Source organism: Dunckerocampus dactyliophorus, chromosome 8, assembly GCF_027744805.1.
Source record: "Dunckerocampus dactyliophorus isolate RoL2022-P2 chromosome 8, RoL_Ddac_1.1, whole genome shotgun sequence".
NCBI lineage: Eukaryota > Metazoa > Chordata > Actinopteri > Syngnathiformes > Syngnathidae > Dunckerocampus > Dunckerocampus dactyliophorus.
The window spans coordinates 6,529,252-6,552,755 of NC_072826.1; the positions used below are offsets into that span (position 1 = coordinate 6,529,252).

At 40.9% G+C, this 23,504-nt stretch overlaps 2 protein-coding genes across 2 annotated transcripts; both read left to right on the top strand.

Moving 5' to 3' along the window:
* The first annotated feature begins 16 nt into the window (after positions 1-16).
* mustn1b (musculoskeletal, embryonic nuclear protein 1b) lies at positions 17-6,867 on the top strand. Its single transcript, XM_054783727.1, has 5 exons — positions 17-584; positions 659-782; positions 3,350-4,644; positions 4,740-4,769; positions 6,757-6,867. The coding sequence occupies exons 1-3, from the start codon at positions 576-578 to the stop codon at positions 3,460-3,462; spliced, it is 246 nt and encodes an 81-aa protein (XP_054639702.1). The 5' UTR covers positions 17-575; the 3' UTR covers positions 3,463-4,644; positions 4,740-4,769; positions 6,757-6,867.
* On the top strand, positions 6,826-20,326 carry LOC129185985 (inter-alpha-trypsin inhibitor heavy chain H3-like). The gene is made up of 22 exons (XM_054783723.1): positions 6,826-6,994; positions 7,168-7,197; positions 7,948-7,971; positions 8,528-8,682; positions 8,755-8,859; positions 8,938-9,100; positions 9,210-9,320; positions 9,495-9,623; positions 9,708-9,824; positions 11,766-11,934; positions 12,016-12,141; positions 12,214-12,395; positions 13,163-13,348; positions 13,441-13,580; positions 13,827-13,987; positions 15,821-15,847; positions 15,936-15,998; positions 16,084-16,197; positions 17,019-17,220; positions 17,505-17,677; positions 18,819-18,930; positions 19,034-20,326. The coding sequence occupies exons 1-22, from the start codon at positions 6,881-6,883 to the stop codon at positions 19,170-19,172; spliced, it is 2,742 nt and encodes a 913-aa protein (XP_054639698.1). The 5' UTR covers positions 6,826-6,880; the 3' UTR covers positions 19,173-20,326.
* Positions 20,327-23,504: the final 3,178 nt, after the last annotated feature.

The window sequence follows — 23,504 nt, forward strand, 5'->3', positions numbered from 1 at the left end:
TTGGGTCACGCACGGGTGAGCTGAAGCCTATCCTAGCTGACTTAACGCGAGCGGCAGGGTATGTAATAACTTGTTTACAATTTTTTCATCAAATTTAATTCGCACTGTATGGATATGTTTTTTATCATCATCATCATCATCATTTCTGATGTATTTTACACATAGAGGCAAGTGACGCAGCGGGGATGTCAGCCGTGGCACCACAGAAGATCATAGATCCAAACAGGTTGCCCTGATGTCATCTTCTCAGATGCACTTGCTTTGCTTTAGATGCTTGGGTTGTCATTATTGTGAATGGTGAACACACTGTTGCTGAGATATCAAATACTGTACAAAGTGGCATCAGTTTGGCCTTGTGAGCTCATCATAGACTGGAGACTCATTCCAGCTGCTCTATCCCTCACATCACACCTAATAATACACCCTGACAACAGGCACCAAAGGACTGAGACGAGGGGGCTTGACTGACTCACGGAGTCTGGACCAGGACTATAAATATAGTCATCCGGTCAAGGCTAGCAGGGGGTACAACAGACAACCTGAGGGTGTAGCAGCCAACAACAACTTGGACAGACATGTCACAGGTAAAGTCATTTAAAAAGGACTTTTCATCATTTAACACACACTATAAGCAGCGCTGGGCTTGTGTCCATCATAGCCAGGTGAAGTGAAGAAGAAAAAGCGTCCGCCGATGAAGGAGGAGGACCTGAAAGGAGCCCGCAGTAAACTGGGACTGAAGGGCGAGGTCAAGAGTAAAACCTATGAGGTCATGGTGGAGTGTGGTAAGTCAAACATCTGCTTGTTTCCTCACATTAAAACTGGTGACGCGCCACCTTGTCACACCGTAACATTTGTAATGGCAAAGCCTGTTTCCATTCCAACATCACAACTGTCATTTTGTACTGCACGCAACCTTCTGTCTTTTTTAGTATATACTCTATTAAAATGGACATTGTTGGAAAAGGTGTCATATTATACACACAGTTATCAAAAATAAAATGGCATGAATATACCATAGAAGATATCAACATCTGTGATCCATTTGCAAAGTGTATGCACAGTAGTTTAAATTTTCGCAGCTCTTTACATTTAAAACGCCTTTTAACAAGTTCGATTTTTACTGATAGAACAGTCATATGGTAAAATATAAAAAATGTGTTCCCTGACCGGGACTTGGACCCACTACCTAACCACTACACAAGTGGTTCTCAACTGGTTTGGCTGCTGGAGCCACCATCACCCCACATTCTTTAGACCAGCCCAGAGAGTCTTCATTGTGGGTGGAATTTATGGCCTGCTCTTCTCCAGCAGATATCTGCAGCTGTGTGTTGCACGATACCCATAGTAAGTGAATAGCACAGACAAGAACGCGAGGTGCATTCTTGCTCATCGGGTCATTATGTCTTTTTTTGGTTTTGCCCTGGCAAAGACCTGTGACCCACCGGTTGAGAATCACTGCACAGACCACCAGGGAGTGCTGTTTCCCCATGTCCATTAACTGAGTAGAAAGATGGCAAATGCATGTGTAAAAGTACACAAAATTTAAAAAGGCACACACTTCAGTATATATCATACAGGGCGATTTCTGTCCCTTTTCGACCTCAGTGTACTAAAATACATGCTTTAAATAGCAATATTTACTAGACACTTGTAGTAAAGATGCTAGGCTCGCCGTGTTTCCGGCACTATCCTTACAAAATATCAAAAATGATTTTAAAAGCACAGCTTCAACATTCTACACATTAAACCCCCATTTTACTGCGCAGAATTTTTCAGCAAATTTAAATAAGTCTCAGGTCCCACAACAGTGCATTGGAAGTGTTTTGCCCAAATTCTAGCCTTGATGCTGGAATTTACAGTTTAAAAGTGCTTATATAGTAAGCCCTACTGGGAACACGCCAATGTGTGTGTCTGCAGCTTTAATGCTAATGAGCTGTGTTTGTGGTCTCTAGCTGGTAGCTTGCCGCCCATTTGTCAAAGAATTACGTACAGTATATCGAATGATGCAAAATGATATAAATTGTAGATCACCTGTACATAAATGTCGCCAGGTTGCCATTGTTTGGTTTTTCAATGACAGGAGATGGCCATCATTGAGACTGTCTTCAAAAGTTTGTTCAGCCATCTTAAGTTGGAAACAAAAAATTGGTGTCCATCATATACAGTACAACATGAGTGGCTCCCTGCTGTTGTTATTTTGGCAAAGTCGCTCTCACAGTGAACAACCCACCCCTTGTGTATAACCTAGAAGGTTAACCTGTTTGCGGGAGAAAAATAAAATACCGTATTTTCCGGACTGTAAGTGGCACTTTTTTCATGGTTTGGCTGGTCCTGCGACTTATACTCCGGAGCGAATTATATGTTTTTTTTTCACACTGACAGCAACGAGAGGGCACTCTAGGTTTGTGTGCCAGTATCTGCTACTCCTATCACTCCTGTACCACTGAAATTTGACAATGTAAACATCAACTTATAAAGACAACTGAGAAAGAACACAAATGCCCCCAAAAAGAAAATCCTATTCTGCAGATTACAAGTCGCAAGTAAACTAGTTATGTTATGTTGTTTAGGCCACGTTACCACGTTACATTAACAGATGCCTATTTAGCCTGTTGTTCTCCATTTTATAGTTTTTCCTATAACTTGCCTTTCAAGATGAAATGTCTGTTCTTGGTTTCTGATTTTATAAAGTAAATTCTTCCCCCAAAATATGGCTTATAGTCCAGTGCGATTTGTATATGTTTTTTTTTCTTCCGGAAAATGTAGCAGACTGATTCATAGTTGGCAGAGCTCCGAGCTTTATTTTAAGATGTGAAGTGAACCCACATTTTTTTACAATGCTGTCTTCTTGAAGGGGTGGCCTTTACACGAAGCGGGCTCATCTTGCTATGGGGTGGGTCAGAGGTGATATCATGTCGTTTTTTTATGCATAATAGTGGACCTTAGTTACTGTCCTCAGTCCACAACTTGAGACTAATTGCTGTGTGCTACAGTGCCAAACACTATGTTGACAATACATACCGTGAATAGAGAGAATGGACACACGTGTGTTAAGATGACACTTTTTTGAGTTTTGATACTGGATGTCCACCTACTGTACGGTTTGACAGCAGAAACATTGTGACGACTAGATTTGTTTTTATGACCTTTCAACTTTGTCCACACACGGGCTTGTTATCTGCACAGTTTAGTAGATATTTGTGTAGGAGTATGACACAGTACTTGTGTGTTACAAACATCGATCAATGTCAAAGCGGAGAATTTCATTTCATTTGGATACTACTGTCATAACGTTATTCATTTGTTTCACTGACTGGAGTTTCATTATAGCTCCTGTTTATCTTTGCAGAGCGGATGGGCAAAGTTGCACCATCAGTGTTTAGCGGTGTAAGGACGGGGGCCGAGACCTCCCTGGACAAGCCAGCTGCCAAAGCTCCTGGAGCCAGTGTCTTCAACAAGTAGTCCCTCACTGCACCTTTCATTACTATTAGTGGAATCACCTCTTCTTCTTGTAGTCAATTTGCTGCTTTTTATAGCTTTGCAGATATACAGTATATACTGCATGTTGTTTCAAGTCATTCTCAAAAAACTGGGGGATTTGGTCGTGGCACAACCTGTGTTGACACAACAAGACTTTATTTAAACAATTCTTGTACTTTACTACTCTTGTAGTTTGCACAGTGACAACTTTCATGAGTCAAATCTGATAAAGAACATTGGCATATATTCTTTTTTTTTAATTTGACTAAATAAACGATGTCTGTATGACTGAAAGCCTACTGCTTTCCACTTATTGCGTTGTGTCAAAAATGTCACCAACACACAAACCCAAGATGCACGACAAGTCAGAGTTGCCCAACCTTTTCCAGCGAGGACCACATACAGATAAACTGAAGCCTGCGGGTGCTAAGTATTATTATTCACACTCAAACTACCCAAACAATTAAAAACACCAAAAAAACTACATGTCAGATTTGCAATAAAGTCTTGTGAGCATGTGTACCTAGGTGAAGATGGGTCCCAGACCAAAACCTGCTCGGTAGCACTCCTCCTCTCCCCCAGGACAGTGAGAAATATTAACACCTGCCACTCGGGTGTCCCATTGATGTGAAATCCAATAAACATGTTTATCATGAGTGGACGCACAAATGTTGTCTACCATTTTGTTTTGTAGGTGACATTTTTCAGGAATCTGGGCTACTTCTATTTATTGTGTGCCCCTAATCATCATTCATAATCCTCTGAAGCGGGCTGTGTTTCATTTTATTTCCAGAATATGCCGGGAGCCAATAAAAACCGAGCTGAGAGCTACAGATGGCCACACTTTGGACACCCCAGCTATAAGTGTATTTGTGTCAAAGACATACCATATATCCGCACACAGCGGCGTCTTCTCTAAAAGTCGCCCTGTCTCAATTAATTGCACGGTGTGTCGTCACCGCTCCCTTTTTCCCCAGAAAATACGAGGTATCAAGTTAAGTTGTTGAGTTAACTGATGAGCCAAGCAAACTTTGTTTGTCACTTTTTCAGTCTCTCCAGTGAATTCAAGTGTAGTCTTACCAGCTGCTTGTAAACAGGTTCTCGGAGCAGAAGTAAAGATAACCTTACATTTTGGAGACTTCTTTTCTCGTGGCAAGCATTCTAGTAAGTTTTGTGAGCACATTATTATTTTACTTACTAAAGCATGTATACTTATTATCTAATGTTGTGAAAACTAAAAAACACCTTACCCCTAATAGATGGCTGGCCAGATCCCCTCTGCTTGTTGAGTAAGTAAACACCCCCTCCTGCTGTGAAGAGAAAATGTGGTAGTCATGTTTGTGTAGTAGTTAAATTGCACTGACTATAGCAACTGGAATCCAGTAGAAATGAACACATGGTGTATAATTCAACTGTAAACAAACATCCAAGAGGGTCTTTGGAACACTACAGTACTGCAGTATTTGCTTGCTGGGAAAGGTCATAAACACATACATCATCCACATGTGACTCAGCATAGACTGCTGGGTAGGAGGGCAGCGTACTGGTATGAACATATACTGTATACAGCCATGGAGAAAAATATTAGACCACCAACTAAAGGTACCTTTGTTCGGACAAATATACCAATGACAACAAAAATAGCTCACAAGAGTTGAATTGTTTGGCAGTGCAATGCTACAGTATAGCTATTCATGTAAGAACTTTGGTTGGAAGTGATTTGGTTGGAAGTTGCCAGATATCAGCTCTTAAATTACACTCCTGTGAGCTATATTTGTGATTAAAGAAATGTATCCTATAGTTGTACCAGGCATTAAAATGGATCAATAAACTAAAGAAACAAGGGTGCTCTAATAATTTTTTCCATGACTGTATTTAAATATATATATATCTATTATAACCTATATATATATATATATATATATATATATATATATATATATATATATATATATATATATGACTCAAATTTATCTGAAGTAATACTACAATATATGTACTGAAATATGAGCTGTATTATTTAAAATAAGCATATTTTCTTGTTGTGTTGGCAGATTATTTAGCTTATTTTACGTAATATACAGTATCTCAGATTTTAGTGCATATTTCCTAAGGTAAGGGGAAAAAAGCATTGATGTGAGATGATTAATTATGATGCCTTTTTTGCAGTGTACATATAAGGAACACCAATTATTTGAGTCTAAAGCAAAACAACTCTGTACTACTGTTCTAGAAGTACAAAAACACTCAGTGTGTATGTATGTGCTCAAAACATTTATCAAAAACTTCCTATAGATGGCCATTTGAAAAAATAGTCACTTATTTTTAACTAGAGATCCTCAATATTGGCTTTTTTGTCAACACAGATATGAACTGATACCTCAAACTAATGTCAGGTCACATGTCATGTAATGAATGAACACATTGTGCTTCTTTTACTGTGGTACCACTTTATGCATTTCACAAAGAGTGTTTGTGCAAAATAAGACAAATACTGCAATATGAGGGATAGAAAAAAGGCCGTATTTATTTTAAACATTTTGTCTGGACAAAAGTCATTTACAAAAATCATGACCAATAGTCAACTAAAATATCATGTTCTGTCAAGAAGTAAGACAGGTTAGTCTTAATAAGTTCACAAATAAGAATCCAATGAAATAATGCTGGTAAGGAAACAATTTGGAAAGCTGCACATCTACAGTATGTGGCACAAACATCAGTATAAGACTAAAGTAAAGTGCAAAATATGAGATACAATCAGTGAAATAATAAACTGGCCTCATTCAGCACGTCAATAAAACAGATTAAAAGTATTAAAGGTGGATGCCTTACTCCCCATCGCAGTGCTTTCATTGCAAATTGCATAATTACAATCCACAGGCAAAACTCGGAGGATCATCACTCGCGCACCGACATTATTATCTGCAGAAAAAACTGTACCGACATCGCCCGATATCTCACTTTGGCCAGTAATATTGGTCAGCAGATAGTATGGGACATCCCTCATTGTAACATTAAATGTTCTCAGCTATTTAAATTGTGTCTGTTTTCTTGGTTTATTACAAACTTCTGCATGTTTATAAACCTTAAATATACATTTATTTATAGGGATGAGCAGAGACTAGCAATTTTGGTCATATGAATTAGATGCTTTTCTGATACTGTCCACTTGATTCAGGGTCACGTTGCAAAAGGCATGTATTCTGACAGCAAGACTGCAGTGCAAACAAACCTGAAGCCAGAGCACACACACTGTACTTTCCTTCCACGCAACAGAATGTCCGCCTTCTGGTCTCTTTGACGTTGGGTGCAAGTTAGTTGGTCAGCACTCCATCCCTCCCCCTGGCCAAAGAGCTTACCTCAGTGGTGAAGTCAGCCTGTGTTCACTTGAGCTTTGGTCATGCCTGGAGCGTTGGGTATTGGACTACTGCTGCTGTGGGGCAGCGCTTGCCTTTGGCTGGCCAGCCCGGCCCAGGGAGACCTTCTCATCCCAGGACAGGATGGACCTTTCAAGGTAACATTCTACCTTCTGCTCCTTCCATGTAATATGGCATGTGGCATGCTGATTTCATTTTGTATGCAAGCTTTCAAGATTGGTTAAGCTTTTGTCATTTTAGAAGAAGAAGTGGAGCCTTTTCTGATTTCTATGCCCCAATTTTTTTCTAATTTTATTTTATTTTTTTGTAGGAGACAGGAGATCCTGCTAGGACACAGCAGGTATGTTATTACCTCAGCCAAGCGCAGCACGGAGGTTATGTTTTTGCTGGCGTTTATCTTTTTGTTTGTCTGTGTTCAAAATAACTTGAAAAGTTGTGAATGGGTTTGCATGAAATTTTCAGGAATTGTCGGAGATGGGATATGGAAGAAACGATTAAATTTGGGGGGCGATCCGGATTACCATCTGGATCCATGAATTTCTTAAAGGATTCTTTAACATTATGAGATAGGACCATTTTCGGCATTTTGTGCATATAACTCCACAAAAAATGGTCAGAGCACAAAAAATACAGGACAAGTTTCCAACAGGTTCTACAAAATATGAAAGACTGATCCAGATAATGAAATAATTCCGGATGCTATGATCCAGAATATGAAAAAAAAAAAAGGGGACATTTGGAATTTTCATCATAGGAAGACAACAAATGAAGCTATAAACACGCAGCAAACACCATTATATATAGCCAAGACACTGGAATCTGGAGTGTGCCAAAGGATTTGTTGTATCTTCAAAAGCTATGGAGCTACTGTAGATCCATAGCACATGATTTGGCAATATACAATAACCAAAACAAAAAATTAGCAATGGGGCGGATGTGATCGGCGTTATAAAGCAAGTATCGGCATATCGCAATGCCGTGCTTTTTCACTGAAATCGGCGCACCCCTAATAAAAACAGTTGAACTTTATAGGTGTATTTTGACCTGCTGTTGAAGCCTCGTCTAATTGTCAAACATTTCTTTCTTCCAGAAAAGAAGTACAGCAGATGTCACGGTGAGAAAAGCATGTGCTTGGATTTACATATTCAATTCTGATGATATTCATGATATTCATATTCACTTTCATGATGGATTCACCAAGATGTTTTTCACAGCACATATTTGTATGTAAAAACATACTGTAGGTAAACTACATACTAGAAAAACTACAGTACTGTCTCGCCATGTGCTTTTTAAAATCTGGATGATGGTAATATTTTTCTTAGTCTTACATAACCGTAGAATCAACAGGATTGCTGATTTTTCTTTCTTGGTCACTTTTGCCTCTTGTTGCTAGGCAGAATTCATAGAGCACAAACATAACTGCCCCATAGAGCATTTTTGGCATAAATGGCACACGCCAGCCACTCCCACTAGGCTGTTTCAGTGTCAAATTACTGGGCTGACGGTGCAGTGCCTCTGGACAGTGAATTTATACACAGTCATTCCACAAATAATCACTGCTCTGCATTAAATATCAAACACATACGGCACCATCTGCTACGCCACTGCCTCCACTGAGCATTATCCAGAGTGGCCACTGGCTGTTTCACTCATGACACTCGTCGCAGGTGGAGGTGTATAGTGTGACGGTGGACTGCACGGTGACGTCGCGTTTCTCTCACACCGTCATGACCTCCAAGGCTCTCAATAAAGCCAACGTCTCACAGGAAATCTTCTTCGAGGTCGATCTTCCAAAGACGGCCTTCATCACCAACTTTAGCATGTAAGACGCCCTCTCAGTCGTACATTGTGCTTCACGTTACCATCATGATCCATCGAGCTCCACTTTTCTCAGGGAAATTGATGGTCAAGTTTATGTCGGAGAGGTGAAGGAGAAAGAGAAAGCCAAGAAACAGTATGAGAAGGCGGTTTCTTCCGGAAAGACTGCTGGACTGGTCAAGTACGTCAATCAAGGCAAAAAAAAAGGCCACTTTTCCTGGATCATGTTATCATGTCTGATGTTTGTACTCCAATTAAGGGTTTCCGGGAGGAAAATGGAGAAGTTTTCTGTGTCTGTCAACATTGCAGCACAAAGTAATGTCACTTTTGTTTTGACCTATGAGGAGCTCCTTCAAAGGAAACAGGGCCAGTATGAGATTCTGACCCGAGTGAAACCCAAACAACTTGTCCAGGAGTTTCAGGTTAATGCAGCTTCATGTAATAATCCTGCATGTGGTGCTTACTGTGGTTTAGCTGCAGCTCTGTTAACTGCAGCTCTATCCCTCCTCTTCCCGTATGTGTGTGTACCAGATTGTGGCAAACATCTATGAGCCTCAAGGCATTAACTTTGTTGATGCCCATGCAACTTTCCTCTCCAACGATCTGCTCCCCCTGGTGGAGAAAACTGTCTCAGAAAAGAAGGTACAACCTGTCATAATCTTTGGGTCTACTCAGAACAACTAGTCAGTGTTTTTCCCAAATGAAAATAACCAATATTACAAATCTGCAATGTGAGTGACTTCCTAATAGTTCGACAGACATTTAGACAGAAAGTGAAGAATGGAAGCAGTATGATCGATTCCTTCCTACTTCCAGGCACACATTTCCTTTTCACCAACTCTGGAGCAGCAGAGGAAATGTCCAGGTTGTGATGGAAGTCTGATCGATGGGGATTTTCTCATCAAGTATGATGTGAACCATGACACCCGCCTCGGGGAAATTCAGGTCAGTCATAGACTTTCTATTATGGGGTTTCAGCTCATCACATTGTGCCTGTCATTCAATTAGAGCCTCTATCTGCCTCTCAAGGTTGTCAATGGATACTTTGTGCACTTCTTTGCCCCACCCGGCCTGCCCAGGGTGCCAACAAATGTAGTGTTTGTCATTGATCGAAGCGGCTCAATGTACGGAACTAAAATCCAGCAGGTAAGAGGCTATTGGAATATTTGTGGAATAAAGTTCATTCCCATATTAGAACTTTTTCCCGAATGTAATTTTCCAAAAATTACAATTATACACTTTTGTTTGTTTTGTCCCATATTGCAACTTAAAAACAAAATTTTTATTGCATATTTTTACTGTACACTAGTAAAATAACATTATTTTTCCTCATATTAGGAGTTTATTCTCGTAAAAATTGCGACTTTTTTGTCATTGGAATATGACTTTTTTTCTATTAATATTTTGACATTATTCTCCTAAAATTTCGTTTTTCCAATTCTGCTTTCCATTTCCCAACTATTTAAACTTTCCTTTTACAAATTTTCTTCTTGTAATATTTTGACCTTATTCCCATAATATTAGAACTTTTTCCCCAACCTAATTTTCCAAGAATGACATCTTTGTTTTGTTTGTTTTTTGTAATATGAGGACTTTGAAAAGTAACGACTTTTCTTTATTATTTTAATTTTATGCTGCTAAAACTGTTAGGTTAAAACTTTTTTCTCCTAATATTTTGACTTTATTCTTCAACAAAAAATAATCATAATTTTTACTTTTTTTTTTTTTTTTTTTAGTTTTCTTGTTAAATTATATATTTTTTTAAATGTGCCACGTGCCAATAAAAAAAATCATAGCTGTGGACCACAAATGAACGGTCTCCAGTTCATGGTAGGCTTCAGCCTCAGTGGTTCCTGGGTTGTTCCTTTACATTATAACCAATTGCCTTTTATCTGAGTGTCTTTTCCACACTTTGAGAAAGTGGTGATATATTCAGATAATTTGTACTTACTTGCATTTGTTTCAGCTGATGATCAGGGAATCTGTCGTTGTTGGGAAATGGCTCCAAAAGACTTTCCCAACTTAAACACAAACTTAAATCTCTGAATTTGTTTATAAAATTTTCATTGAGCTCCTTCACTTGACCATTGATGTGAGGATTGGTCGAGCCAGTGAGTGCTGTCAAACAAATAATTTTATCAGCTGCAGTCAATCATGATCACTAATGAGAAGTAGGGCAGGACGATATGACCTCAAATCAATGTCACAATAAATTGGGCAGTTTTACCTTAATAACGATAAATGCACGATAAATCCCAACCACTATATATCTTTGCCATCTGAAAATAATTGCAGGAAATGCAAATTAACTGCTTTTCGTTGATTTATTGACCAACTGGCACACATTACTTTGAATGAAATATAATGCACGTAAAGGGACGCACCTATTCCGCCTATAAAGCCTTCTGAAAAAACCTCCAAAAAGCGCCAACAACACTTTGGGTGGTTACGACAGTTTTCATACTGACTTTGCATTTTGTGTTCTTTTGCTGAACATCATTTTCTGGAACCCAAAATAAATCTCCCTGGGACTGCGGTCCACATATATGAAAGTATCGTTCATACCCTGGCATACGACATCCTGTACACACATGCACTAAGCTACACATACAGCCACATAACATGACTGACATCACGTCGAAGCAATTACATGACTAATGGCCACTTATCACACTGAAAGGGTTGAAAAACGTAGTCGCACGTGCGCTCCCTTTTGATTTTTTCTACTCGCACAGTCTATATCTAGGCGTATAAGCGAGTGAAATGTTGGCACTGTACAGCGACTTCTTCATTTGAACCATCAACCGTTCGCTCATCGTCTGTTTCCCTTCTTGTTCAGGCTGGATGAGTGGAATCACGTAACTACACACGCTGTACCTTGTCTTAAAGGGGAATGAACATAGCATACCAGCACACAGTCAAAACAGACAAAAAATACTTTTATTGTCTTTTTTTATAAAAACACAGAATTTATCGACATAGGCAAAATGACCTCAGTTATCTTAGTAAAACAATCATTCGGTAATGGTAAATTATCTCCCGGGCTGGTTAACACAGTATATCTGACCTTGTCGTTTTTCTGTGTAGACACGAGAGGCAATGCTCAAGATCCTTCAAGATCTCAAGGAGGATGACTACTTTGCCCTCATCCTGTTTGATGACAAAATTGTTAGCTGGAAGAAAACACTAATCAAAGCCACAAAGGAGAATGTGGCTGAAGCCATGTCTTACATCAGGAGGTTGTCTGATAGAGGAGGTGAAAAGAAGGACGATAATTTGATGTCAAAAGTACATGAAAACACATAAATGCATTTCTAATTGTCTGTTGTCTATGAAGGCACCAACATAAACGACGCAGTGTTGAAAGCTGTGGAAATGTTACTGACAGACAAGGCACAGAACAGGGTCCCAGAGAGAAGCATCGATATGATCATTTTACTCACGGATGGGATGCCGAATGAGGGTATATGCTTTGTTTCTGTGTATGCTGCTACGTATTAACACATACAAACACATATTGTCTTTGCATCCGAAGGTGAGTCCAACCCCCACAGGATTCAGGAGAATGTGCGCTCTGCCAACAATGGAAGCATGTCTGTGTTCAGTCTGGGATTTGGAAATGATGTGGACTACTCCTTCTTGAATGTGCTGAGCCAACAAAACAAGGGACTGGCTCGCAGAATTTTCACGGGCTCAGATGCAGCTCTTCAACTCCAGGTGCAGAATGATGGCTATGAATTCTTTGTATTTACCAATTTTAGTATAATTTAATATAGACAAAGCAAAGGACAGACGTTCTACATATAAAATGAAATAGAGTGGAGTCTCTAAGGTCAAGCGCATTCCATCCCGGGACACTGGTTGCTAGGTACACATAGAATCCATTAATCTCGTAGGAAAATGGAAATTATGTGCAGAGGGAGATTGCTGCATGTGCTGCAGAGGTCTTCACATAAAGACTGAACCACCTGTAGATCACTTCCCACTGCACATTTCCATCCATCCATTCATTTTATACCACTTATGCTGTGCATGGTTGTGGGAAGCTGGAGCCTATCCCAGATAACTTTGGGTGAGAGGCAGGGTACACACTGGACTGGTCACCAGTCGATCACAGAGCACGTATAAACAAACAACCTTTCACACAGTCACTGAGTGGGAACTGCACAGAAGCCAGGCGAGTTAACCTCAATTAGTGACTCAGTGTACATTTTCTTCTCATCTATTTATATCAATGGGAAGTTATTTTTGACTGAGCAGACAGGACAGAAACATGTTAGTATATAATAACTTACATTTCTGGTCAGTGTTCCATTCTTGACCAACTCTCCAACATCCAGTCGTTGGAGCTCGCAAGTGCTGGTTGCATCAGGAAGGGCATCCAGCATAAATTAACTAAGATGAAGAAAAAATCGTCACTCATCTTGAACTTGGAAAGATGCTTTTTACACATGGATTTGTTTGGATTTATTTATTTATTCCAGGATTTCTATGAGGAAGTGTCCAGCCCACTACTTTCAGAAGTGAATGTACGTTACCCGGACAATGCAGTGGACTTCCTCACCACCAACCACTTCAGCCAGTTGTTTAACGGCTCAGAGATTGTGGTGGCTGGTCATCTGACAGACAACAACCTGGACAACTTCCTGGTGGAAGTTATTGCCCAGGGGGTGAGGAAAAGTTTGATATTTGTTGGCCCTTTTCCTAAAACATTCAGTCCTATGGAGACATTGTCTAATGCTGTGCAAATCTCCATCAATAGTGTGAAGAGAATTTCCAAGTACAGGGCAAGGCCAGTGCTCTGGACTGGGGCACTATTTACCCAGATGAAGAGTACATCTTTGGGGATTTCACGGAGCGCCTATGGGCGTACCTCACCATCCAGCAGCTCCTGGAGAAAAGGTCAGTCAAGCTTAAACATGAGTTGCTGAAACATTTCTTACGAGCCTAAGAAAAAACAGTGGGACACCAACCACTCAGACAGGTGGAAGACTTTTTTTCCTTGTTGCGTTACATATTTGCATGGTCATCTGTTGTCAGGCGGAGTTCATAGGCCGAAAGCATTCATGTCCCATACAACAATGAAAATTGGTGGTGTCAGGTGGTAGCCTGTGGGGGTAACAAATATTGAGGTCTTCTTTCTTACAGCAAGAGTGGCAGTCAGGACGAGAAAAGTAACGCCACAGCCAAGGCCCTGGACATGTCCCTGCAGTACAGTTTTGTCACCCCTCTCACCTCCATGGTGGTCACCAAGCCTGAAGATGAGGACAAACCAGACAGCACCCTCATCGCTAATAAACTGACTGAGGGTAAGACACATCGTACAAGACATACTCTTATGAAAGACATCCATCTATTTCTATACCAGAATATACCTGTTGAGGGTCAAGGGAGACTGGAGCCTATCCCAGCTGACATGTTGTGAGAGGCAGAGTACTCGCTCGACTGATCACCTGTCTTTATCAAAAGTATACAAATATACTCAAAAGTAGAGTTTTTAAATTAAATGTATCTGGTGCCCCTTGTAAAATAATAATAACAAATTTAAAAATCACAATTCAGTCCAAAATGGCAATAAAGATAATTACACATCCTGTAATTCATCAATAGTTCTGTTCATAGATTCAATAGTATTTCATTCCAACTATGTAACGTTCTTGACTTCCACAGTTCATGTACGCATCCAGTTTGCAATTAAACATTACAATGATAAAATATTGTCTGTTGTGGTGAAGAGAGAGCTAAGCCAAAAGGCAAAGCTCTCAATTTACTGGTCAATCTACGTTCCTACCCTCACTTACGGTCATGAGCTTTGGGTAATGACTGAAGGGACAAGATCGCAGGTACAAGCGGCTGAAATGGGTTTTCTCCGTAGGGTGGCTGGGCTCTCCCTTAGAGATAGGGTGAGAAGCACTGTCTTGCGGGAGAGACTCGGAGTAGAACCGCTACTCCTCCGCATTGAGAGGAGCCAGATAAGGTGGCTTGGGCATCTGGTCAGGATGCCTCCTGGACGCCTCCCTGGGGAGGTGTTCAGGGCAAGTCCGACCGGTACAAGGCCTCGGGGAAGACCCAGGACACGTTGGAGCGACTATGTTTCCCAACTGGCCTGGGAACGCCTCGGGATCCTCTGGGAGGAGCTGGACGAAGTGGCCGGGGAGAAGAAAATCTGGGCCTCCCTGCTTAGGCTGTTGCCCCCGCGACCCGATCTCGGATGAGCGGTAGAAGATGGATGGATGGATGGATGGATGGATGGATAAAATAATAGCAACAGTAACATTCTGTCATGAAGTTCAGGGTGCGAAGAGCTCAATAGACTTTTTTTTAGTTGCAGGCTTTGCATGGAACTATCCACGACTAATGCAATGAGGACTTTTATTGTATGTGTATGCATCTTACCAGTGAGTAATTTTATTCGGAATGTGGATAATAAATATAAAAAATGCAGTTTTGCATGCTGCTTGAGATGCCATCAATAGGAGGTACTGATTGCTTCCGCCTGTGGGGAGTTCAACAGCGAATCGGGAGGGGACTTTGACGTCAACTGACTGACGTCGTGTGACATCTAACGGGTGACTTTTGTGACTTGGGTTCCAGTTCCGTTTGATTCATCCTACGTATCGAACCAAGACCACTGTGTCTAACGGTCCAATACAGATACATGTACAGTACAGTCTTGTTGCTTTTGGCTACGTTTGCTGATATTCTTCTAGCTACGTTTGCTGACAACATTAAAGCACAAATGTGGCTCATGGATCGAAAATCTCTGCAGGTGGTGTCGGCAATTTCCAATTGTATCGGAACCGGATACCGATATTGGATGGGCTTGGCCTCATCCCTAACTACAATAGGACAATCTGACTAATAAGGTTTAAAATCAACACTAAATGTACAGTATGTCTAACTGGATAAATGTTTGGGTAGGTGAGTTTGACTGACACGGACAGCTAAGAATGCTTTTAACCAATTAGTGCTATAATAGTTATTAAAATAATTCATGTCAAGACATAATCTTATATTTTAAGTTGAGCTGTGTGTCAGGATATTGTTTCCATATCCTACTAGAGTAATAAATGTTTCTTTGAAGACAAAATGTTGCAATTATTTGTTGCTGTTGTAATTTTTTGCTTCCTGTTTTCTGACAGAGGAAAGACAACAGGCAGAACGAACTGGTAAGACACCCCCGCTGCCCCCTTTTTTTTTTTAACCAAAATGCATGACTATAGCGTATATGTGTGATATTGCGTGTGTGGTGTACAGGACATTATTCCACTTTAAGCACACCCTCCTATCGCTTCACCAGTGCAGCACCAACATATCTCGGTAAGTAGTATCCACACAACCACAGTAATAATCCAAAACAGATTCACGTTTAGCTTGATGTCCATTTTGATTTGTTCGTCTGCAGTGGATGGAGATCCTCATTTCATCATAGAGCTCCCAGACAGAGATGATGCTCTGTGCTTCAACATCAATGACCAACCAGGGACGATTTTCAACCTGGTTAAAGACCCAAAGTCAGGTCAGCCCAGATTCTCATTTGTATCACATCTTTCTTACTGATTTACATCAGGAAAATATACCTCCTTGTGCTAAACATAACCATTAATGCAATATTATTTTCCATATTACATCTTGAGTAGGGTTGGGCATTGTTTGAATTTGATCGATTTGGAATCCTCATTTCGTTTCCAGTTTGTAACGATTCTTGATTCCGATTCTTTTAAGAGGCAGGGCCATAAAAGTTTGGGTGGTTTAAATGAAGGTGCTAACCAGAGTTCCAGGCCAGTGTGGCGAGGTGTTCCCCTGGAGCACGCCTTGCGACGCTCCGTGGGAGGTGGAAGGGGCTTCATGCAGCCCGGAAATGGTGCATGGATCCCGGCCAAAAACAGCATGTAAAGCTACATTACGCACGCCTAGCGAGGCTCCGTGGAAGGCGGGGAAGTTTAGAGGGGGCAGGAGCTTCATGCAGCCCGGAAATGGTGATTGGAGCCTGGCCGTAACAGTGAGGTGTTCCACCTGGCTCACGCTCCAGGGGAGGTGGAGAAGAGCAGCGGGGAACTAAACTGCCACCAGCTCGGACAATAGTGCCTGGGGCCAAGCCAGAATGGGAAGGTGCTCCACCTGGAGCACACCCAGCGAGGCTCCAAGAAAGGTGGGGAAGTGCAGCGGGGGAAGGGGCTTCATGCAGCCCGGAAACAGTGCTTGGACCCATCGACTAAGAATCGAAATTAAATTATTTGAAGAATTCCGGGACTAACGTTCTGATTGTTCTCGTCCATGCTTAAGACTCGATGCCTAAATTTGAGGGACTCTGACAAGCACAACTACATGTCTCCTCAGGTGTTTTGGTGAATGGCCAGATCATTGGAGACAAGCAAATTCCTCCCGATGGCAAAATCAACACCTACTTTTGGCGTTTTGGCATCATTCAGCAAAGGTTAGGAGTGAGATTGGAGGTGAGCACTAAAAGCATCTTAGTGCTCCAAGACGGCAAGCGGGTGAGGTTGCAGTGGTCTAACACAACAACCCTCAAAAGAGACAAGTGAGTGCTTGCACAATGAGGATTACACTCATCAACCACAGCATTAGATAACTGCACAATCTCATGAGGCATCACCACTTCAAACTCTAACCACAATCATAAACATGTTGTGAATGAATAACTCAATCAATCACAAATGAACATTCTTCTCATTGTAAAGACAGATTTTAAATACAGTTGTAGTGGATTCATTCTCATTAGATTTTGCAATTGTACCTCATGTTGCGGCTGGTATACCCCAAAACAAACACACTCATATCGCTTCTTTCTTCCTTTCTACCTAGCATGGATCTTCTTTTGACCAAGGACCGCAGCCTAACGGTTACTCTAAAAGATTCTGTCAAGTTTGTGGTCCTGCTACACAAGGTGTGGAAGAACCACCCGTACCACCAGGACTATTTGGGCTTCTACACACTGGACACGCACCTGCTGTCCCCGTCCGTACACGGCTTGCTAGGTATAACAACACGCTCATCAAGTAAACACAGTGGCGTCTCTAACATTTAAGATGGGTGAAACTGGGTGGTCAGGATTTGATTTCATTTTCTTGGACTAGAACTCAAATATTTTACAATGCAAGTGTAACGTCCACATTTGATACTGTTTAGGAATACAGTACAGTATACAGTCATCACTCGTTTCATAGCAGTAAACTGATTCCATACCCGACCGTGTTCAATGAATTTCCTCGATATAGGATTCAATGTTAATAAATGAAATATTAAGTTTGAGCACAGAAAACCTGTTTATGACTTTCTAAATATGGTTCATAACATTATTAGAGCCCTGTAGACATGAAATAACCCCACTCTAGTCACGTTTACACTCCTATTATTCATTGTTTACACCACATTGCAACTCTTATGCTGCGGGGTCTCGAGGCAGCTGCTAGCTAGCAACCTAGTGAGCTAACCAGTTAGCCTTGAATTTATTTCTTCTAAACTTAAGTAGCCAAAAACTACTTCCACACGGGATGGTAGGAGAACCTTTTTTCACTCTTGTCGGACATGCCATGGCCTGACTTCATGACTTCATGCAGTTTTAAGGTAATGTAATGTAATGTCTCGATGCTTTGTGTTATTACTGCCACCTAGAGACCAGAATACTACATATCACTTGTATTTGAATATGTTTTGACTAATAATAGACCATAGTTTGGCTGGCGACCAGTCCAGGGTGTACCCCACCTGTCACCCGAAGTCAGCTGTGATAGGCTCCAGCATACCCCCACGACCCTAATGAGGAGATGCGGCATAGAAAATGGATGGATGGATAGACAATAGTCTATCATGAAACAGCGGTCATTTATTAAATAAATGATTTCTGAAATAACGAGATATAGCAAGGGAGCAATAATCAAACTGCGATATTATGAGGGATGACCGTAAGTGATATATCTGAAGAGTGTGAAATTCAGTCAGGGAAAAAACTGTTGAAAGTGATTGGGATTCATCCTGGGATTGCTGTATTTGATGTGTTTGCATTTGGTCATTCAGTGATGATGATGATGATACGTTCCACAATGTAATCAAGACAAAGCTCTAAAGGTTTTATACTTGACTTAAATAATCTTACAATGGTGGCTTATCATCACCCAGGTCAGTTTTACCATGGGATTGAATATGAGGTCACAAACGTGCATCCAGGAGAAGTCCCAGAGAAACCAGATGCCACCATGTATGTCAAAGGACAGGAGCTGAATGTGACCAGGTAGGCCACATACCTGAGAGTATGCATTGATAGTGTTGTAAACTACTGACTATGCATGTGATGTGAGGTTATTGACCCAATGCGATGTTTTGTTGATCCACAGAGGCTGGCAAAGAGACTTCAGGAGAGATGTGAAGAACGGAGAGAACGTTCCCTGTTGGTTCATTCATAATAACGGAACAGGTCTCATTGATGGAGATGCCTCAGACTACATTGTGTCTGGCCTCTTCAAAACATTTTAGAAATGAAAGTTTTGACTCAGAAAAGTGTCAAAAAACGTCACTGTCTTTCCCCATAAATGACAAAATTCAGGTCCAAGAAGTATACTACACACATGGATGGCAGTGTTATCCACATCAGTGTGTCTTGATTTTCTTTTTACAGTTTATCACATTATTCCCCAGCATTACACAGGTTATTCTACCCTTTTTGGGTCTAACCAGTCAACTTTTCCACAATAAACGGAGAGCTTCCATGTTTAGATTGTGTTTTCTTTTACATCTGGCTTGAACTGTTTGCCCCTCATAATTGGCTTAAGTGGTATCAATCATTTTCTTCTTTGGTCTGTAGAGAGTTGACCCACGGATCTGCATTGTTATTTATCCCAAAAAGTACAAATAGTGCAATTTACACAGGATTTCCCTGTTGCATAGTAAAGTTTCATTGTCTTGGATTCAAATCTACCCATCTGAAATCATGCATGGAATGGACAAGTCTAGATTTGACGTCAGGTGATGAAACCTTCCATGCATTCTTCATCCCGTCCCGCACAATATTTTCCGGAAAACACTCGTTAACAGTCACTGACACACAGAGTGAGATCCAGGGATCGCCTCCTTGTAAAGTGTGGGCGGGGTAAAGCTCTGATGGGAAGACTCTCTCTCACATGCCTTGAATTCCCACAGCAGTTGTTTTCAGCCATGCGAGGGGATCAGCCGTTCTATTTTGCGGGCATGCCTGTGTGTTGGAGACTCCTACTGTTGGTTTGTGTCTGCATTGTGCTTCCAGCTCAGGGGCAAGGAGCTCTAGTTGTTTCTCACAGAGATGCTCTCGTTGAGGTAATGCAAATGTTCATTGTACTGCATTTACAACCAAACAGTGTGTTCCTTTTCGAAGAATGAGGATGGGAACTGTGATTCTCCCAAAACACACATTGCTATGAAAACCAGGGCACTTTTCAAGAGCAAAAAAATTGGACCTTTAATTTATTAGACAACTATAGCAAATGACATTGTGTGGCAAGCATCTGAAAACATCCTGTAAAGAGAAAAGTTAAAGATTTGTGTAAAAACTATAAACTTGTTTGTCTTTGTGTCTCTGTGGGTCAAGATGTCTGTGTAGAGTCTCAGGCAACCAGGTGATGGTAATCCACAAAGATTAAATTGAGGCAACTGGACTCGTCTTGTTTGTTGTTGTTGTTTCAGCTTTATTCCAAAAGGTTTCTTCACTTCTACATTTTTAAGGTTGCCCTTTCTAATTAGACGTAAATGACTTCTTTCCCACCTCTTTAAATCCAGTGGTAACTTGCTATCCAGAATTTGGAAATCATTGTCCTCAAAGGAATGTTCCTCCTTTTTGAGATGAACTGCTGACTCTTTGCCTGAAAAAATTGCTCTTCAATGCTGTACCATGCATTTATATAATAGTTGTTTGGTCTCTCCAATGTATACAGTATGTCATTGCACTCCACACTACACTGCACTGCATAAACAATATTGTAGCGACGGGTATATTGTGTTGCTCCTAGCTGTGGTTTTGGTATGTGAGCTATAGGGGGCAGTTGGGTTCAGCATGTTGTGTGGAGCAAGCGTTTTGGTAAAAAGGGCGTAGATTAAGAAGGTTAAGGAAGTGTTGCTGTTTTACACACGTGTAGCTAAGGCTCCTGCATTTGTAAGTGCTTTCCGATCTGTGAAAATAAATGGCCGACTGAATGCCGCCATCCTGACGTGTAGTTATTCAGCCGTCATTACAATATTGTTGCATTTGCTTCTAGGGATTTTGTCCTTGGAGTGAACCAACTTTAGTCTGAGGGTGTTGGTGAGTTTGAAATGCATTGGTATGTTATGTTTGGAGAAAATTCTTCTGAGTTTCTTTGACAAACCAGCCACCTAAGGGACCACAACAGTCCGCCTCCAGTTTCTGTCCCCAAGCTCACTCTTCCTGGCGGATTTGACAAAGGCCCAGTTAGGATACCCACAGTTAGAAAGAGCCTTCCTGATGTGTTTGTTTCTTCAGTCTTTCGTTGTCATACTAGGGATCTTTTCTTCGCTGTCCTCATGCGTTTTGATAAACCCATAGCTTGTATTCTAGAGGGCGATGGTGGTCAAAGCCACTCCACCCGAGCCTGAGGACAGAAACAGGAGGCAGTCTCATGTGGCGGTCTCTTACATGCTGGTTTGTCAAAGAAATTCGGAAGGATTTTTCCCAAGCATAACATACCAATGCATTTCAAACCCACTGATACCCTCAGCTGGTTTCCCCATCCATCCGTTTTCTATGCCGCTTGTCCTCATTAGGATCGCAGGGGTATGCTGGAGCCTATCCCAGCTGACTTTGGACGAGAGGCGGGGTACACACCGGACTGGTCGCCAGGCAATCGCAGAAGCTGGTTCACCCCCAAACACAAAATCCAGAAAATCAAACTCAATGTTGTTAATGCAGTGCAGTGTAGTGACGAGTGCAATGACCTCTATATTGGCGAGACCAAACACTCCATTACAAAAGCATGGCACAACATAGAGGGGCAGTTTGTTTGGACCCGGAGTCAGCAGTTAATTTGCATCTCAAAAAGAGATATTCCTTCGACGACTATGATGTCCAAATTTTGGATAGGGAGGACCACTGGTTTGAAAGAGGTGTGAAAGAAGCACTTTTCATCAAACTCGAAAGGCTCTCTCCAAAAAGAGAAATGGATTTGCGCCATCACTTATCATGTCCCAACAATGTCCTATCTCTCAACTAAAGATTGTCTAATTTCACGGGAAGAGTGACCACTACCAGCTGTTTTGCCAGGTGAACAATGTACATTTTATGTAGGATGGTTGGTCACCAGCCACGCCTGGCAATAACCACAACACAACCCAATTATGACCACCCTCAGGAGACACACCCGCCAGAGAAATAAACAAGGAGACTTGAAAAGTCTTCAACAAGCAAGAGGATGAAGATGCAGATTTACAGACCTCTGCGGTAATGTGGCTTTTTACAGATGGTACAAATTTAGAATATAACAAAATACAACAGGGAGGTTGGAATATGTTCAAATGAAACCACCGCATAACTGTTTTCTGTCCCATATGATACTTGAAAATAACAATGCAATCTTAATTTGTTTTGTAGGAAACCAATCAAGCTGTGGGCACCAGGTCAGTACAGGTATTCTTGTTTTAATTTTTCAAATTATTTACAGATATAGTCTCTGCACTTCTTCTGTTGGGCATACATTTTAATCAATTCATCCAGTGATTTATTGTTCGGAATTCTGTTGATTTTGTGGCACTGTTGATTACGAATTCAGTCTCAACTAGTTTTTACTCATTCAGGCAGCATTCATCTGCTCAGTAGGACCCTGGCGTGCAAACAGGAGTTCAGAACATCCAGAGACAAATTCTCACCTCTCGTCAACATAACTGCTTCTTCATTTTCCCGATTTCACACATATTCGATCAAAGAAATAAAATCTGTAGACTTTAACACAGCAGTCCCTTTCAAGAGTGAAATGTTAAAAATAAGTATGATTTATGGTAGCTGAACTCAGGTCGCTGTCCATATTGCATATATGGAGGAAATTGTATTATTTATTAGTTTATGGATATTCTTTCATGCCCACACAATCTTTGCACCTCCCCTTTTTGATATGTTGAGTATATTATGCAAATATTCTATTTCTATTTGAATGAAGAATGAAAACGGAAGTTGATACCAACAGTTGACATTTTTGTTTTGTCCAAAAGAAAAGAGGTGCCAACATGGAGAATGTAAGAAACATATTTTTAGCCTTAAGTGTAATTATCATATTTATGGATTGATTGAAACCTGGATTTGATTTCAAGTACCGGTAGTCCCTCACTGCACCTTTCATTATTGTTAGTGGAATCAGCTCTTATTGTAGTCAATTTGCTGCTTTTTATAGTTTTACAGATACATACAGTACCTGTATGTTGTTTCAAGTCATTCTCAAAAAGCTGTGGGGCTTGGTCGGTTCAAAATCTGTGTTGACACAACAGGACCTTATTTAAACAATGATTGTACTTTGCAATTTGCACAGAGACAACCTTCATGAGTCAAATCTCAGATGCTCACAAGAACAGTGGCAAGGCAAGTTTATTTACAGAGCACAACCCGTACACAAGGTCATTCAAAGGTCATTCAATACATTTCTCTTCCTTTTTTTTTATTTTACAAAATCAACAAATGTCTGTGTGTGACACTTTTAGCGTAGTGTCGAAAATGTCACCAACACACAAACCAGCATAACATATACAGTAAATCGATAAGTCCGAGTTGTCCAAACTTTTTCAATGAGGACCACATGCAAATAAATGAAGGATGTGGCTGCCCCATGTAATTATTAT

Coding starts and splice junctions, on each gene's coding strand:
- mustn1b (XM_054783727.1), top strand. Junction 783..3,349: donor TGAGGTCATGGTGGAGTGTG/GTAAGTCAAACA, acceptor TTATCTTTGCAG/AGCGGATGGGCAAAGTTGCA.
- LOC129185985 (XM_054783723.1), top strand. CDS start 6,881: ATGCCTGGAGCGTTGGGTATTGGACTACTGCTGCTGTGGGGCAGCGCT. Junction 9,101..9,209: donor AACTTGTCCAGGAGTTTCAG/GTTAATGCAGCT, acceptor TGTGTGTACCAG/ATTGTGGCAAACATCTATGA. Junction 9,321..9,494: donor AAACTGTCTCAGAAAAGAAG/GTACAACCTGTC, acceptor TCCTACTTCCAG/GCACACATTTCCTTTTCACC.